The 15,518-nt window shown below is 43.6% G+C and overlaps 1 protein-coding gene across 1 annotated transcript; it reads left to right on the top strand.

Moving 5' to 3' along the window:
- The first annotated feature begins 201 nt into the window (after nt 1-201).
- Nucleotides 202-15,375, top strand: cmtm4 (CKLF-like MARVEL transmembrane domain containing 4). Its single transcript, XM_084021359.1, has 4 exons — nt 202-1,096; nt 7,249-7,425; nt 12,830-12,928; nt 13,421-15,375. Exons 1-4 carry the CDS (start codon nt 911-913, stop codon nt 13,583-13,585), a joined length of 627 nt encoding a protein of 208 aa, XP_083877485.1. The 5' UTR covers nt 202-910; the 3' UTR covers nt 13,586-15,375.
- Nucleotides 15,376-15,518: the final 143 nt, after the last annotated feature.

The raw sequence follows: 15,518 nt of genomic DNA, 5'->3' as shown, positions 1-15,518 counted from the left end.
ATAAACTTCTACGCTCATTATAATGATAAAGGTACCCCGGAAGATAAAGCAGCCTACAGTATGAACTCCATACTTCAGCCACACTGTAATCCTCTGGAGAATATTATAATTTCATCAGGCCTGGCTGGGGGGAACTAGCAGGCTGCAAAGGCATACCGACGGTGAGTAAGAAACCGTCGAAGAGACGAGGGGGGGAGCCGAGCAGCCGAGCTCGGTCCTGTCGTCCTGGTCCCGGCTGGATTCGTTTTGCAGACTCTGTTTGGGAATACTTTAAAACGGGCGCAGAGCCGACACAAGAATGTGCCGTTTTCAGGGGGGCGGAGACAAGCTCGCCTCGCATCTACCGAGTGGAGCGGCGAACAGACGCAGGCTCACCGCGGGCTGCTGGAGGGACCAGCGCAACTTTACAATAGAAACAATAGGCTTCTCTCGGTTCTTCTGGGCCATAATGGGCGGATGCTTTTCAGCTGCAGACACGCAGAGTCACGCAGCCTTGTAGGCATTTTTTTTTCCGGTGCTGCAAAAACTAACCAGAACCGTCCATGCTGAAGTGACACTGGGACTCGAACAAGTGACCCGCTTAACATAGTTAGAAGCGCGGCTGCTTTCCGAGAGACGCGGCGGTGCAACCGGGACGAACGGCGCAGGCTTGCATTTAAAACGGAGCCCCAGCCTGGTTCTAAAGAGCCCCCCTCCCATCGGCTGCTGTTTCCCCCCGTAGGGTGGCCATGAAGAGCGGACTGCCTGGCTGGTTTTCTCCATCCACTTCCAGCCCGCATGGAACAAAGTGTGCTTTCTGAAACATAACCTGCGCCGTGAGGGAGGAGGAGGAGGGGTCCGGGTTTGTCAGCGTGGGCTTGTATGTCGTAGCGTTGCTCGTCGAGAGTCCAGCTTCTTCCCGACAGTCATCATGAGGACCACCGAGGAAGCGGAGGGCTTTGACGGCGAGGCCTCCAACACGTCTATGATCTCCGGGGCCAGCAGCCCCTACCAGCCCACCACCGAGCCCGTCCACGCCAGGAACGTTTTGGGGGGAATAAGGTGCAACATGGAGTACCTGAAGTCCTACTTTGGGATTTTAAAGATGGTGGAAGTGGTAAGTTTGAGCACATCACTGTTATGTTGAGAGATGTCTGCTCCATCTACTCGTAAAAGTGAGGCAAACTAACTATGACGCACCACTGGTGGATAGCAGCCACTAACACTCTTCTGTTCTTTAAAGCAATACCTCAACATTTTGAAACGGCTGTACTGTATCCTGAGCATTAATAGACTGTCTTACTGCTTTATATGTCTGCAGTAAACCCAAGATGTTAATTCAAACACAAGTGGCTCTACAGGTCCTGGTTTTACCCGAACCACATCCCCTGTAGTGGTTAGTCCGGTTTGATGGCAACAGTAAAGCCTACCGCCCCCATGACACGTGAAGGTAACACGGGCGAGGTTGCCATGGATCCCAATTGTCAGTTTATTAATGGTTTGCACACCTGGCCAAACACGTGAATGACTGTGTGTTTTCAGCATACTCTTATTTTGAAGGATGGACACATGCTCCACCAAAATGGCCCAGTATTTCAGTGGTACATGTTGGTCTTATGCCAAACAGTACTTTAATATTGTGTTTTTGTGATATTTTATGTTTCTTGTAGTAAACTATTCTAGATCTAGTTTGCAAGTTGGTAGAAAACATCCACTCCCCCCTGCTGTTCTCTTAACAGAGGGGGCCAGACCATGCACCCAGTAAAACACCAGTAATAGATGGTGTGTCCTCAATTAAAAAAAAGAATTAATAGCACTGTTTCTTTGTTGGAATGTAGTGGTTACAGGACGAGGTGGAAACATTTTCACTGTCCTTTCAAACACATGCACCTAAAGCAGATGTCTGAGCTGGACTAGAGGCACCAACAAAGCAAGACGGCTCCCAAAGCTCCGACAATTCACCAGAGGAGGAAATATCTGTCGAGCCAGAGCCATTTCTCCTGTTCTGGTTGCCAAAACAGCTCAGAGCTGCACACTCATATTCATGAAGTAGTGTGTCCACAACAGGAACAACCAGGGAGTTGAGGAAGCTAGCAATTACCTCTAACAATGTTTGTGGATAGCGCAAGAAAACTAGAAGTCTAAACTGTTGGGAGATAATACTGTGAAGTTCTGGAGTTCAGAGTTCACTGTTTCCCACAACACTTTGTGCAATATCTCTCCAAAAAAAAAGTTAGAAAAAGCTTGTGGGTGTCTGCGTGTCCCACTGGTGTTCCAGAAGAGCTCAGTCAGCCAGTTCTCTTCACACACCTGCGATGTTTACCTCTGTGCACGTGGGAAGTTAGGATAGGAGGCCATCTGTCATTTGTGTGGGAGAAGTTTGGCGCAGGCAGCAACTAAGAAGAAGATTCAGAGTCGCTCTGCATCTGTTTCACAGCAAATGATGAATTGTTTTTGACTCGTCCACTAAGAGGTGGACGAGTGTTTAAACGTTTTTACAACACACTATTTTACACTTCATAAAATAAGCCTTAATCCTTAAATGTTAACACAAGCAGCTGCACAAAAAAAATAACCTTAAATAAAATTGATGCCAGTTTCTGAGCACTTCGGTCAGCTCCTAAAACACATATCTAAGTTCAATAACCACCTCCACAATTGAGCCTTGGGTGCAGAACATTTACCACCAATGCCCACGTGTGCAAAGTATAAAGAACCTGCACACAAAATTGCAAATGCCAAGCAATTATTGCATAGGTGCAGGTATACTTTGTAAAATAATGATAAACACCAATCTCCCTGTGAGAGTATGTAAGTTTCTCAGTATCTTTCAGGTGTATGCAGCAAAATCTAAGAGCTATGGTACAGCTAGGGTAAATACAAGTGAGTATAAGCATTATCTCAGCTCCTTGTGTTTGTAGTTTCTATCTACTTGAATGGTTTGTTCGCTGATAATGACTTTCCAGTTTGAGCTAGTCAAATCTCCTTCATCGACAAGGACGGGACCATTGAAAGTCATCCAAGTTTGGGGGGGGGGGGGGGGGGGGACCTACAAGGCACGCTGCCAAACTTAAATAGCTTCACTGGCTTGCATTTTTATTGCACTGTCCTCTTAATTGTTTAGCTCTGTGCCGGCTGAAGCTATGTGATGATCTTTCAGAAGTTATTGATGACAAAGCAACGCTGGCTGCTGTGATATACTTTACAAGAACCTCATGTCGGAGAGTTTCAGCTCGATCCCGGAACACTCGGAGGTTTTCCTGCCTGTTATTCATATCACCGCGCTTCACGGAGAGTCGCTCTGTGGCTGAAAGGGCAGTAGTCATGTGTTGTTTAGTAGATCATCTTTGTACAGAAATGAGTTACGTGGAGTAATGATTAGCCTCAGTCCAAACTGGACTGGTCCAGTGTAACACATGCAGCGTTGGGCCACATCATTCTTAGATGCAAACAGGGAGGATTGAGGAGTTCTGCTGTGTGATATACAGGTGGAATGCCATTTCCATATATGCTATACTTCCTTATGCCAGGGTAGTGCATGGTAGTATTTACATCCAGGTTTGCACTAAAGACATTTGCAGTGTCCCATGTTTATGGAAAAACTCTCTTGTTTCCCAATGAACAGACCAGGGCGCTAAATACTAATAGAGCTGTGTCGTTGTTTCACACCAGAGCACTGAAATGCATTTACACAGGCCTTTAGCCAGTCTAATTGGATGAATGGATATGCAGACTGCTGCTGCTGCTGCGACCCCGTACTGATCAAAACAGTAGGATGTAACCTGAGCGAGGTGTGTCCATCCTGACAGCAGGTTTGTCTACGTCTCTCTCTCTGCTGTGACTGGGTCAACAAAGAGCGACTGATATCCAGCTCCTTCCTCTCTACACTGACAGGAATTTGATACCTTGTAGCCTGACGGTACAGCAATCAATCCCTCTTTGTTTCTCAACATGATGAATAGCAGTTCACTCATTATGGTATGTGAACCCACGTTGTCCTCCTTAAAAACAAAAAAATCCTATTCTAACAAGTGGTAATTAAATATTATGCTATGTTGTTTTTTTTCAGTCTGAGGATATTGTGTAATGAAGTTACCAGATGCTCCCAAATGTCAGCGAGCACTTCCTGCTCAGAGAGAGGCGCCATATGCTCCAATCTCTTCTGGTTGATCAATTACTTATCCGGAGCTTGTGGGGAGACATGGACAACAAGATCATTGTGCATGCATGTGGGGAGACATGCATGTTGTTGCCTACACATGCAGCAACGCACGCTTACCTTATCCTCCGGGGTGAAATACAAGCTGCGTTCAGCTACATTTTCCGTCACTTACACGACCGTGGGCTGCTGCCGAAGCATATTCATCAATTTTGGGTATTTTTTTTTTTTTTTTTGTGCATGAGGTCCCATAGCGCTTGAAGTGCAGCGTATAATGTTGCATTCTTCGCAGCGAGGCCTCTTTTCTCCTCCATTAATTTTCTGCCCAGAACAGATGGTGTATAAGGAGGGGATCTTAGTTCCCTGCTACTAATAATGTGCATAATCCCAAAGATAAGGATTTGTGTGCATGTCGGAGAGAAAAGAGAAAGATAGATAGTTAATGTGCATGGTTGTGCGCTTATGCATGCACATGAACAGGTTGCGTAGGGCTAAAGTTTGACATAAAATCATTACTTACAAGATTATCCAGTAGTGCTTTGTGATCCCCTTCCACCTCCCCTGTGGCTGCCAGACACCTGCTACACAAGGACTCGGGGAAAGCAATACGCTTTCTACAAGAGGCATGACATCACCCCCCCGGCCCATGCAGCCCTCCAGTCCTGTTTGGGTGTAACCTTTTTGGTTATGTTACAGTCACAGATGGACTGCTATCCAGCTACACGCACCAGTGAGGCTTCAGTTTCTGCACAAAATGGAACTTTTGTCTTAATGGTGGTCGGCCAAGTACATTTACTTCCCCTTGTCTTTGCTTTAGTGTGTCACTGCTAGTGTAAAAGCTGGGCATGACCTGAGGTGATGTCTCAGCCAGAGATGTGGGAGATTGACCTGGAGTCAAAAACAAGGGAGTCCTCCACTGACACTTCAGCAGAGCCGGTCATCAGACAACAACACGTTGCTTGACAGAAACTGTAGCCTCTGCTCATTAAACTGGATAAACAGGCTTGGCCATTGAGCTGCTGAGAGCTGGGTGAAAGGAGGAGGAGGTCTTCTGCTAATGAGACTGTTGGGTTTTTGTTCTCAAATGCATTTGTTCAGCACTTTTAAGCAGTGAGATGCAGCTAGCTGTGGTGGATTCGAGAACGGAGGAAAATCTATAATGGGTTTTCGCATATAATCCAACTGTTATAATTTAAAACAATTTTTTACTTTGAAGCTTGATGGACACTTTAGATCCCAGCTGACATTGGGTGAAGGCGATCTATCACCGGGCTGACACATAGAAACAAACAACAAGCAGGCACTTTGGAGTCATCAATTAACTGGTCCTGCATGTCTTTGGAGAACATTTAAATTCCACACAGAAGTAACCTGAAACTGGATTCAAACCAGCAACAGTGCTAATCACTGTGCAGCCCCTCTTACCCTTGGTTTTAAACAGTTGGTGCATTGCATAGTTCAAGTCCATGGCCTTGATGTTATCTGTTTTCACCTCACCTTCTGTGTTACCAATTTGATAATATAATTTTCAGCTGTCTTCCCTGTTCCCATGTCTGTTTCCCTGACACATGGCAGCCATGTGATCGCCTGTCTAATGCTCTTCCTCCTCGCATTGCCCAACAGAATTCTTTAAATAATCTGACCAAATCGCTTAACACATGCCTACGCGATTCCCTTGACTTTGTAGTCCCGATGGCACAGAGGAAGCGGTTTTCAAAGAGGTTGGCGCCCTGGTTTAACAATGATTTGCTCGCCATAAGGTCAAGTGTAAATGATGCTCAACTAAGCTGGAGGTTGCCTGGAATAATAAACATTGCATTGCATAAACCTGCCCTCGCTGCAGCCCGAGGTTCTTACTTATCCAAACTAATATGTCAAGATATAAACAATCCGGAAATACCGCTTTGAGACTGCAGCATTAAAGTCCCAGTCTGCAAAAATTTTTTGATCATATTCACCGATAGATCAACATAAATCATCCGGTTTTAGAAGAAAAAACAATGCGCCATATCTGTTATGTTTTGCCAGCATGTCTATACACAATATTTTTCCTCAACTTCTCAATTTTTCCCATTCGACCATTTGTTGTTTTTATGTTAAATCAGCCATGATTAGATTTGCTTTGCATGAAATGACACTTAACAGAGATCTCATGCAGCTTCTAGGTACCTTTTGCAAATGATGGAGAAAGAATAGGAAAACAAATCCTCCACACCACATCCTTTAACACCTGTGTACAATTTAATCTGGTGCAAAACTGACCCTTGCAGTATACACAAACATTAGTAAATCCTATGTAATCAAACACTATGGTGATGCAGGATCTCAGTCCTACTGTACCTTAATTCAACAGAGGAAAGATAAACACAGATAAGACACAAGGCATGTCATAGTTCACATGGAACTGCTCGTTTGGGCCATAATGACTCTGATACAAACAGTAAAAGCGTGTGAATTAGACCATAAGTGGTTGTGCCATTTGGAAAAGCTCAAACTGTTGCCGTGGACCTTTTTCCTATAGTTTCACATCCAATCATCCGTCAGCTCAAACCCGTCATTATACAGTATATTGTATCAACATTTAACACAACATGTCAAACCTGCCCTGCTTTTGTCGACCAAGCAGATCTGGTCTGAACTGGTTTGAATTCAGCTGCTTCAGGTTGGTGTTGCAGTGGCGTTCTCCTGTTCTGTGAGCCAATCGGTAATCTGCGTGCGGTTTTGTCGGGGGCTAGATGGCAAGAGGAACACCTAAATAGCAGAATTCTTCCCATACTGTGGTTTCTTGATGGTTGTTGGCTGGAAGGAGGCATCTTCACAGGCTGCCAGCACTGGGACTCTTGAGATGGGCTCTGGTCTATTCTTAGGACGATCACTTCATCATCTGGAAAGACACTCACATACAGTTATTGAAAATGCCTATGGTACCCCTTTTTGCTGAAGAACAGTGTAACCAGAAATCATTTATTTTTACATTTCTGTTAGGTTTTGAAGAAAATATGACACTAAAATGTGTATAATTGGACAGATAGTAGTGATACAACTCCAACTTGCGTTAGGGTACACAATATAGTATGCTCAACATGTTCCACTGTTCTTCTTCACTTCAGGTCCTCTCACTTATTGGATTCATCTGCATAGAGACTATCATGATGTGTTCTCCCTGCGGAGGGGTCTACTTCTTTGAGTTTGTCAGCTGCAGTGCCTTCGTGGTGACAGGAGTCCTCCTCCTCATCTTCAGCCTCAACCTGCACACCAAGGTGCCCCACGTCAACTGGAGCCTCACGGTACGTAAAGGCCGACCTGTGTCTTAAGGAGCGGATACATGGTATATCAATTCATCTTAGATCAAAAGGTTCTAGACAAGTAATGTGACAGAAGTTTGAGACAAATTGTCAGCCGGTAACAGCGTCCACTTTTGTGTGTGTGTTTTTTTTAACACAGCCACTGGGGCTACCAAATTTTGGATCTGACACATGAGACAGGCTCCACTATTGAACTAAAGAGATTGCAAGGCTGGAAAGGTTAAGATGTACCAAGGGAACACTGAGAATGTAAAAATAGTGTGGGAAGCATTTGGTATCAACAACATGACGATTGTTGAGATGATTTCTTATATGTGTTCATTTATCATATCTTGTCAGAGAGCTTTATCTACAGATTATCAGATTGTCTCTCATGCAAATCAAGCAACATGCTTCCGATCTGAACCCTGAGAGGCACAGATAAACCCATTGTCATGCTTTGATGCCATGATTCTCATAAACGTCATGATAACATGAATATTAAACTATGAACCCAGACCAAATATGTTTCTGAATACAGTTCCTCTGTGCTTTGAACTGATCCACCATAGCTGTCCATGGGTTGCTTGAATTATATACCCAGTGGGCAATTTAGCATTCATAACATATTGTCATAAAAAAGTCTTTGCATGCCACATGTAAAGAATTCAAATAGCATTCCATACAAATGTCATAAAATACTATAGTATAGTAAGACACAAAAAACTCATATATGACGAATTCATAATATAGTATGCCATGAAAATTACATAGTAGCCTACAACATAAAATGTCATAAGAATTCCATAGTATGACATAAAACCCTGAAAAATACATCCAGGTTGGGGAAAATAAGAGTCGCTTGCTTTGACATAACCACCGCAGCTGTAGAGTAGAGCATGGCAGCAGGAACGTTATTAGTGAAGATGTCACAAACTGACACAATTTGAGTGGTGCTGTTCCTGTTTAGGCTATCCACTTGCGCTTGTTGACTCCAGTGAAGTGGAGAAAGGTTCGGTTGTAATTATATCCGGCATTCATGTAGCTTTAGCAGGCTGTGTCCAGCAGCCAAAGTGAACTGCAGTCAATGAGCCACTGTCTTCCCGCTGCAGACAACATGCTGGACTGCAGAGCCTTAAAGCTTCGCCCCTGCTGGCACAGAGTTTATTAATAATGAAGGCGTCACATGTCCAAATTAAACCAAATTCCACAAAGCACTCCATGGGGCACCCAGCAGTACATGCAGTACATGTACAACAAAACTGTATATTATAGTATGCCATAAAATCATAAAACACGTTATAGTATTGTATGCTCTAAACGTGTCATAAAAAAGGCATGGTATAATCTAAAAAAAACAAAGGTTATTGAGTGTGTAAAAGTTTATATTTCACCAGGCTTAACACAAGCTCATTATACCTAGGAGACTGTAAAACTCCAGTGAGTATGGGATCGGTTGGAAGCTTTTTCCGTGTTGCCACCAGGATAATATGCATTGTCAGCTGTTAAATGAGCCGCTGGGTGTTCTCCAGCAGATACTGGTTGCCTTCCGATATTTGCCTACATCTGAGCTGCTGCCAAGTATCCTTTACAGAGAGGAGTGGAAAAACTTGTCTTAAACTGTTTTTCCAGAGGCCACACAGTGTACATACCGTAGTAAAGTAGTGGATGTTAAGCCGGATGTCCAAATCCAGCCGTAGCTATCAGATTGCTTTATGGCATCTTTGGTACAGTGTTCCACCTCACACATGAAGAGAGGGAGTGCCTTCTTCTTTTGGCAGCAGATGAAAGCGTTTTACTGTCAGTCAGGAGTGGAAGTCCATAACATTTAAAATCCTACTGTTGGTTCTTTTTGGAAGATGTTTTGTTCCTTTTTCTCCGGAGGCTCACTGGCATTTAGTCACTTTTCCACTCAGGTGATTAGCAGTGTAGAAATGTGCAATTATTATTAATTATGTATTATTTGTGTGCGCAGCAAATGTGAGTTTGGTTGTGGGTTTGCCATTAGTCTCAGAGGAGGTTGTTCTTCAAAGGAGTGGGACTAGTGGGCTGTGGTTTGACTCATTGTTGCTGGTAACATGCAAGATGTTGAGCCTTTCATATGTTGTAAAAAAAAAAGAAAAGAATATATAACACAAAAGCCCTGTTTGGTGAGTAAACTGTAGCAAAGAAAGACTTCCAGTTTGATTTCACAGTCTGTGTGCTGCTGCCTCCAAACTGTTGTAATTAACAAGCACGTGATGCTCAGCTCCGCTCCACAGTTGTCGGCTGGACCCCTCGCTGTTCAAGTCTATCAAGTTCAAAGCTGCTTCAGCCACATTAGGCCCCTGGGAATTCCACCATTAGTAAGCGTTTGTTAACCAACTTTTAACCCTTGTGCTGCCTCCCCCCGGGTCCCAGACTGAAGCGGTGGACTAACGCTGCCATTCCTCCACTGCGAAGTGAGTTGTTTTATAACGCGGTCCAGAGTCCCAGAAGGAGGGTTTTGATCGTACAATTATGTGCTATTTGATCCCATCTCCTCCAATTCACCCTCTGTGATGACTTTGGCAGCGCAGAGGGGGAAACACAGGTCCTGACCCCCTCTCACTCCCTTTCAACAAGGAAATGAATGCAGTCCTGGGATCTTGTTGGAAAGCCACATGGTGACTTTTAGTTATTAAGTGGAACGTCGGGGTTTAGCTCGCGTGAATGAAGGACAGATACAGGCCACTCGGTGCATTGTTTTGCTCATTTGCACATAGCCGTGCTGAGGACACACTCGGGGAAGGACATGCACGGCCTTAAGGGGAGGGATGTGGGTTGCTATTCTCTGTTTTGAAAAGGAGGGCGACGGTTTGACTACTCTGCTCCAATGTATTCAGGTTGTTGTTCTGAGACGATATCTCATTGCGTTTAATGCATGAATGAATGACCAGGCCTGTAACCCCCCAGCTGCTGCCTGTCATTGTTTATGTCACGAAACTAGTAGATCTCATCACGATTGCTTCATTTTTCTGTTTAATTGTTTTCTCCTTCACCATCCCTACTCACACACACATGCCGTGTCAAAGCATCTGCATGTAATGGATAATATCGCTGGATAATACTGCAAGCAAACGTTTAATATTCTTATCTAATTTACCACCGAGAACTTCAAGTACCAGCGTGTTCTATATTTGTACTGTGTGTATACGTGTGCATGTCACTCCATCCTCGGATGGCCCCGTGTTACTCTGCCAGTAATGATCTATGTCTCTCTGCTGGATCCACACACACAGCTGAGGTTTGTGGTTATTGTTAGCCGTAGTCATTAATCTATCATCAGTTCAGACCAGAGGCCACTTTGCACATGTTGTGTTTACTTTACCTACAAGCGGAATCCAATAAAAGCCTTCTTGGTTTTGACAGCTGATGTTTGCCACCCAAGTAGACAAAAGGCATGAAACGCTTCCCAACTATCTCCGTTTGTCTTTCACACACTCAGAGATGCAGGCGTGAAGGCCGGGGAGACGTATTTTTGCATGAAGCTCTCTGACTCTGGGGGACTTGCTTTGACTTTCAATAGAATAGATGTCATTATTAGCATTGTGCTGTGTCGTCAAGGGTTTCCATAGTTAAGTCCAATGAGTATGAGTACAACAGAAACATAGAAGCAAATACAGTAACATGGAACAATGTGTTTTACATATACAATTAATCAAATAAGTCTTTGGTACTAACAAAAAGATGATGTTGTTGATACAGATCCAATTTTGTGGGTGTATTTGTCGTGTTTTTTTGTTGGGTTACACAGATTTGTGCATTTAGATAATGTGTATGTACCTGGTCAAGGTGGACAGAACTAGATTGTTCAGCTGATTGTTGCAAACACTCCTTGTTAGTATCCCTGCCTGTCATGTGACATACTGGGGTTGGATCATCCCTACAAGGAGAACTTTTTTTTGGAGCTCAGTCCGTAGGGACTTGGGGAAAACTTAAAAAAGATGTCTGTATTTGTAAATCGTACTAGTTTGGTTCAATCAGAATGAGAGACGATTGTAAAACAATGACACCAACCAGTAAGAGCAAGTGTTTTGGTCCAGTACATGCTTCTGCTTTTTAAGGTTTTATGAGTGTCGGCCTGGTTAAAACTTGGAATTTGTCAAATGGGTGAGACGGGAGAGGCTGAGGAGAAAATGGGATCTGAAAGCTGCAGAAAAAAAATAAAAAGAAGCTTTTCTGCACATGAGAACGGGACTCTGGAATGTGAATAAGCAGTGTTTCCTGTTCAACCAGTTGGGGCGAGATGGATGGGAGTGTGTGTTTGTATTGTGAGCAATGTAGTGTGTTGATCCAATGGTTAGATAGCAGGAGATGTCGTGGTTCCATATGCAGCTGCAGAGTTGTTTTCCTGCCCAGCTGACTTGTTGGCTAAGTCCTCTGTGGTGTGTGCGTGTCTGTTCCAGGGTTTGTGAAAGCGCCGCTGTGTGTCATATGAGAGACCGCGTCTGCCATGATCACTATCACGCATCTGATCACGAGGGCCGTGCCCCAGTCAAGCAGAGTGCTTCATTATTAACCCTTCCCTGACTGCCTGTGCTGCTGAACCTCAAAGGGAAGCATCTCTTTCATTCCCCTTCCTGTGTGTAAAACGCTGGGGGGTTGGAGTGAGTTATGCATGTTTGTGCGTACTAGGAGGTGCTAGGTGGCTTTTAAGTAGGTGCTGCTGGCTTCTTTGCCCTCCTGCAGTTTCAAAGTGGCAGTGGGGCACCAGTGTGCAGTCTGGGCTGTGAGAGGACTGAGAGCAAACCCTCCGTCTGTTCACCAGGATGACCTACCTGGACGCAGCGTCGGCCTTGATGCTAAGAATAATACGGCTTTGAATTGTGGACTCTACAAAGGATCCATTTATCTGTAGCTTTGGCGTCAGCAGTGAGGCAGCTCCATTTTACTTCTACGTATTTCAGATTTTATGAATACTTGAATACTTTCAGTGATGTGCTTTGGGGTAAAAAAAACACATCTCCTACTGTGAAGAAAACATTATTAAAATGTAAAAAGCAGGAGGCTGCTGTTATAGCATTGTTACCTCGAGTGCTTTTGGTCCATTAAATTAAAATGCCATGTTAAGCCGACTGAATTAATAGATATTTTGTGTATTTTATAATTGGATTTAAATATGACATATGTTTCATGTGTATATTCCTCAAAGCGTGGTATCTAAAATATATTTTTGTATTGGAACCAAAACTCAGTATTTCGGCTGTAGTATTGAGCGATTCAAGAAGATACAGTTAGGGAACAGAATAAATAGAATTGACACCCATATCCATGTATTTGTTTCATTACATGCTTCACCCCCACATAAGCAGCTCCAAAATTGTTGTGATGTAACTCCATGTTTGAAGTCTGATGTCATCTTGTATTTTTGTGCGTCTTCCTGTAGGACCTGGTTAACACGGCCGCCAGCACCTTCTTCTTCTTCTTGTCGTCGCTTGTGTTAGCCTGCATCAACCACAACACTGGAGCTGAAATAGCAGCAGTGGTGAGTACGCAGACCCCTCCTCTTTTGGTACACAGATGCAAAACATGGCAGACGCCCTTACAAACCTCCTCTAATCAGTCATCACGTTTCCTGTCCAGGCATTTAATTAAGAATTCATACTAAGTAATACACTGTTGCATTAAAGAGTGTCAGCTAAGAGCATGGATCTTGTTTAGGTAACCACCTCCATCTCGTGTGTGGGTCGAGCAGAGGAGGCTACATCAGTGAATTGAATTATCTGACTGCTGCTGCCTGGTAGCGCCAGTTGCCCTCTGATTTGAGTCCCGTGCTTTGTGTGCATGTGTGTGCAATTGCAGCAAGCATTATTAAAGTAATTTATCTGTATGTGTCTATTCATGCCCTTTACAACATGTCAGCTATTAAGCCTAATATCATTAGTCTGTGCATATTGTCGTGCCTCGATCAAGTTTGCATAGTTCCCATTAAAATTCGGACATTGTCATTCTACTTCCTGTTTCCCCTTGTACGCAGATCTTTGGCTTCCTGGTGACAGGTGTGTATGGAATAAACACCTTCCTGGCGGTACGGAGGTGGCGCCTTGGCAACGGGTGTCAGGGGGCAGCTCAGACCAGCGAGTACATGCGAGCACGCACGGCATCTCGTGGCGAGATGGAGGGACGACCTGAGCTTGCGTGAGTGCTGCCAGACAATCAGACCGGACGAAAGGAAAACCACACTAGCGGCAGCTGACGGACTCTGCTTTCAGAACGCCATTTCGTTCTCTGAATACGTCTTCATTTCACAGCCGGGGACGAGCTCAGTGACTTTGTTTATCAGGGTGACACATACAGACTCCAAAGTGAAGAGCTCCAGTCAGAATTGAAGGTATTCCCCCGTAAAACGTTTCATCCACTTCTCTTTCTAAATCCGTATGAAGGATAACTTCCACGAGGAGCCAAACGAGGGGGGAGAAAGTCTGACTTCACTCTGAACTGTGCACTAACTCCCGTTCTGGCGTAGGTGTTGACTTTTTTAGAAAGTGTGTTTCACTGTGAATGAAGTGGAGTGAAAAGAAAAAAGGTCAGCTTTTGTACAGTTTGCTTATTTCACCGCCGCTGTCTGTGAAGCCTGTGGTAATACATGTGAGCGTGGATCCGGGAAACCAGTGGACCAGCAACATAGCCGTTAACCTGCAGCACACCAGAAGCACCATTAACCAAACTGTTGTGTCTTACATACTGACATCAGCCTTCGATTCCTACCTGTGAGCAAGGCTGTAGATAGTTTAATCTATTTAAGGATGACACACGCCGTCGTGTTTGTTTCTGCTTCGTCTTGACTAACTTGGCTTTAACATGTGACCTTTAGCCGCCATTAAGATCTCTCCTCGCCAGCAGTTATACGGTAACAGGGTCATTCTTAACTGCAATAACGTTGGGCAGCACAACAAAAGTGAAACAGCTTGACATGAGTGAAGAAGAGCCACTTATACAATACATGCATCCAGTGGATTTGACACGTTTGAGACCAAAATAAAAAAATACTTCATTCCATCCCGAAATTATTTATACTAGCATTCCTAAGAATTTAATTTCCAGGTTTGTGTTAGGTCAACACTGTGAGACAGGAGTAGGTTGTATCGAGCGATGTTGTTACTTTTGCACACATCCACGGCTTCAGGTAACACAAATGTTGATGGGACGTTTTGAAATCAGTAGGTGATGTGGTCAAGACCAGCGCCCTTAGCCCAGTAGACTGTTTCTCAGGTATTGACACACTCCTTCATTCTTTGAATCGTAAACAAACAAAAAAAAACAATCAATGATATGAAATCACAGGGTGCCTCGACCTGAACGCTGTATTGCCTTCCTAATGAGTAGACATGATAGGAGAGGAAATGACAGTAACTTTGATTAAGTGAAAATGTATTTAAAAAAAGAAGAAGACTCAAGTGAAGGTAGAGATGGTGCGATGAAATTATGGTACTTTTAGCATTGTTGTCATAGCTTTTATTAAAAAATGTCTGCATATGTATCTACAGTATATTATCACACTACATGTATTATGAAATCTCTATCATTCCACATTGCATCGGTTATAAAGCGCATTCATACGGAGGGTCAAACCGATTTGTCCTTCATTTAATGTTTTTCTGTTTGGCCAGTATCCTTGAGAAACAGGAGGCTTAACCATGAAAAAAATCACATAGTTGTTTCTTAAGATGAAAGAAGATATTTCAGCTTAATGTTTGTTGTCTTATATTGTTCGAATGCATTGAATTTACACTACAGTTACACATGTGTATGTTTTCTCTTTATGAATAGGTGAAACATTGCAGGGTAGAAATTGACTCTGTGGCTCCATCTCCTGTTTGTTATCTGAAATGTACTCCGTGTGACTTCAGACGACTGTTAACAGTACAGCCTGATAACTAGTGTGTACAAAAGAAGGACCAGATATGTGTTTGAATGTGGGTTAAAATGAAAAATAAAATAAAAAACTGTATGGCTTCTTAAACAGCCTCAGACGTTTCCAAATGATGAAGAAAGCTCTCTATTACACATGTTTTATTTACAACTCATATCATGTTAAACTGCTTTTTCTCCTGGTTTGGTGACTAAATTGCTTT

The sequence above is a fragment of the Eutrigla gurnardus genome (assembly GCF_963514095.1).
Source record: "Eutrigla gurnardus genome assembly, chromosome: 1".
NCBI classification, from domain to species: domain Eukaryota; kingdom Metazoa; phylum Chordata; class Actinopteri; order Perciformes; family Triglidae; genus Eutrigla; species Eutrigla gurnardus.
The sequence above is the reverse complement of the archived record's forward strand: the minus strand, read 5'-3'. Positions and strand labels throughout refer to the sequence as shown.